The sequence below is a fragment of the Suricata suricatta genome, chromosome 5, assembly GCF_006229205.1.
Source record: "Suricata suricatta isolate VVHF042 chromosome 5, meerkat_22Aug2017_6uvM2_HiC, whole genome shotgun sequence".
NCBI lineage: Eukaryota > Metazoa > Chordata > Mammalia > Carnivora > Herpestidae > Suricata > Suricata suricatta.
In genome coordinates, this window is record NC_043704.1 from 155,813,785 (window position 1) to 155,817,238 (window position 3,454).

The 3,454-nt window shown below is 41.3% G+C and overlaps 1 gene segment (V, D, J or C); it reads right to left on the minus strand.

Annotated features, from left to right (window-relative positions):
* Window positions 1-3,165: 3,165 nt before the first annotated feature.
* LOC115291351 overlaps window positions 3,166-3,454 on the minus strand; it is a 6,894-nt gene continuing 6,605 nt past the window's right edge. The window contains 1 exon segment of the V gene segment in view: window positions 3,166-3,188. Within this exon segment, the coding sequence occupies window positions 3,166-3,188 (23 nt within the window).

Below are 3,454 nucleotides of genomic sequence, written 5' to 3' on the forward strand. Positions count from 1 at the left end.
GAAGGTAAACTCTTATTGCTAGCATGCATATAGTGTTAACTGGATAGGTCTGAATGTGTAACACTCAGGTACAAACAGACAGAAAGGCTGATGTTCCCCAAAATTCACTTCCTGCCCTCCTATAGTTTACTGAGCAGGTGGCCAGGGCAGCCAGATGGCTCCCCCTCCCAGACATTCCTGAGGCGTCCTTGGTGGGAACACAACATGGGATGTGACTGCACTGGAATTGCAGGAGATGCTGAGAAACCACTATGACCTATGTCCTCTGGAATGTCAAGTATATGGATACAGATGATGGTCTAGTACTTTCCATAAGCATGTGTCTTTGAGACACACAAAATAAATGGGGATGCATTGGTATAGCTCACAATTACCTGCACAAACAGATGGATTCTATTTATGATCTGAAGTGAAAATTCTGCTGTGTTTTTCATATGTTGTATGTACATCTATCAGTGAACAATAACAAAATTCTTATTCCAAAGTAAATTCTAAGAAGTTATTAACTCGTATTGAATAAAATTAAGTTGTAAAAAAAATTACTAATAAGAAGTTGTAAATCAGTAATTCAGAAAAAAAATTATAGTCTTAAGGTCACTATATGATCTAGACTATATTCTAGACTACTGTACAAATATAGAAATATTAAAAATGGAAAATATAATATCTTAAATGATAATCACAAGCTGATTGTTACATTAGGTTGTTTTAATATTGGATCATAAATTCATATGTTAAATATAAATGCATAACTTGTTTTGTTGTTTAAAATATAGTATCAGTTATGCAAACAATTATAGTAAAAATTATAGAAGTACAAAATGGAAAATTATATTCATTAACATATATATATCATCATTGTTTTCCAAAATGGCGTCATACCAAGAATGCTAGGGAAAGAAGAGCATTAAAATTACACAAGCATCCACCATATTTTTTGTCAATGACTACATTAAAAAATAATTCTTTGTACATATAGCTTACAGTAATATAACTGAGGACAGCCTGCTCACTATTCACAACAAAGCTGAAAGGCTGTAATTGAGAAAATGCAATAAAATGATAAGTACCCAAAGTTGACTGTTTTGGTGAGAATCCAGTGGTGATGCAGGTAAATGAGAGAGACTGTGAAGGTCTGTTCACCTGTGACTCCATCTTCAGGTTCACCTGGGAGACTACACATAACCTGAATCGATTCACAAGTGGGCAAGTGTGTTAGATTAGTAATCGATCTTAAATATTCTGGAATGTATGAGATACATGTGGAGGATGCCAGGCAACAGACAGAAGAAGAACCCACATGGATCTGCTGTTACTGAGAACAGCCCTCCCAAAAATGTCAGGCTCAGTGGAGAAGCGGTCCTGATCTCTTGTATCCAGGGGTTACAATTTCACCCCAGGGACTGAGGTAAGATTTCATATCTCTGGGATGTCACATGATTGTAAGGACACTAAGGGAAGGACATTTCTTGTGTCTCCTCTGAGGTTGGGGTCAGTGCTGATTTCATTCAGGACACTGCATTCCCTGTCCATCAGAGCCTCTTGTCCCTTCTGTCACCACATCCTCCTTCGCTGACAGGAATTGAGAAGGCTTGGAAAGAAACGCAGAGGTTTTATCCATGTTTGATTTGTAAACACACCCTTGTCCCATATTGATCAACATCCTGTTTTTCTCACTCATGTTAATATGCATTTGGTGCATGTGAATTCGTGAGGCTGAAGTACCATACATACCATGATCACATCTCCAGTAGTCCATATGAGGCTGAGCTCCAGAAGAGTAGGGAAGGTATTGCAGGAGAAATGACAAATGATCATCTCTCAGAGAAGGTGGTCTATCACTATTTACGTGTGGAGTGGGCTGGAAAATACCTCCCAAGGAATCAAGGTGCAGATGCACAAGGACTGTGCATCTATGCACTGTACCATATGTGATACATGAGACATTGAACCGTGGGAGCATCCCAGACCCTGGGAGGGAGACATTGTCCTGGAATATGCATGGGCATGAATGGGTCACATCGCCTTATGAGAGCAGGACAGACAAATTCATTCTTACACAAGGAAAGAGCCACACGACGTCTGCAGTAAGATCCTCCCCAATGGATTTTGAGGAAAAGACATGCCATGACCAGGAATTCAAGGTGTGCAACTCTAGACAATGTAGTTTCCCCTTAGAGCTTCATAAGGATACACAGCCCTGATGAGATTTTGAATCAGATTCAGTTTAATGATTTCACACTTCTGAAATGATGAAGGTGATGAAAGCTTTATACCTCTTGCATGCATGTGTGCATGAGTGTGTGTGATCTTCAGACTCCACATTCACACCACATTTTGGAGGAACCAAGTCTCTTCAGTGCTGTCAACTAAAGTTGATGCAGTGAACATGGTTCGGACAATGACCCCACCAGGAGACTGGTTGCTCTTGATTAGGATTTTTGATATTTCTGCAGCCTCATGTCCAACATACACTTTATGCTCCTCCTAGCAACCTTGCACATTGTGATGAAGGGTCCTGTGGTTCATAATGAGTGCATCTGGGAATCCTGTAAGTGTTCAGTTGATGTGCATCAGAATGTCTGTAATCGATTTGTATTCAGGGGGAGGAATTAAGCTAATGCAAGGAACTATGATTTCTGTGCATTTTGTGTGCATTTTCCTATTATTTAATTATTTAATTCAGAGACTGAATAGAAAAGCAGAGAATCATGCGTTCAGAGAGGCTCTCTGGCGGAAATTGTTGTATGGAGAAGAAGCCCAGATCCTGATAGGAAACCATTGCCTCTGTCTGTACCGGCTCCTGGGAATACACTCCAGAATTGGTGCAGAGTGTGCACCTCCTGATGGTGCTAATCCCCTTTTACAGGGAGGTTCTGGGCTCAGACTGACATCCCCTCACTGTCTCCTGCACCCTAATACAGGACCGTGAGGTCCGCTTTCAGGCTGTTCATATGTAGATCCACTGTGTTCTTGTGTTTTCTGTGGCCCTTCACAGAGTCTGCATAGCTTGTGTTACTTCATTACTAATCCATGAGACCCACTTCAGTTCCTTCTCTGGAGCCTGGAGAACACAGCTCATTCAGTACCTACTGAAGACAAATCCAGTCTTCACAGCAGAATTTCAGGGACCCCCAGCCTTCACAAGGTCTCCTCGGGACTTCGCTAGTTGACCACCACACCGATGCCTAGAGGCATAAGATCCAGGTCAGTAAAGTGTCACACATCTACTGTTTCTCTCACTCATATCCACTCATATACCTAGAGTCTCTTGTTTACCATGAATTACCTTTTAAAAGTGCAGCAAGGAAAATACAGAATGCACGAACTTCACAGTGAGATGTCTGTGTTCTGTCCTGGTGACTGAGTGGGAACACTATGTTACCGTGTGTGGGCTCCTCTCCCTGCTGCAATGTAAAGGCTGACAGAGATTACATAGCACAAAGAGGTCTCT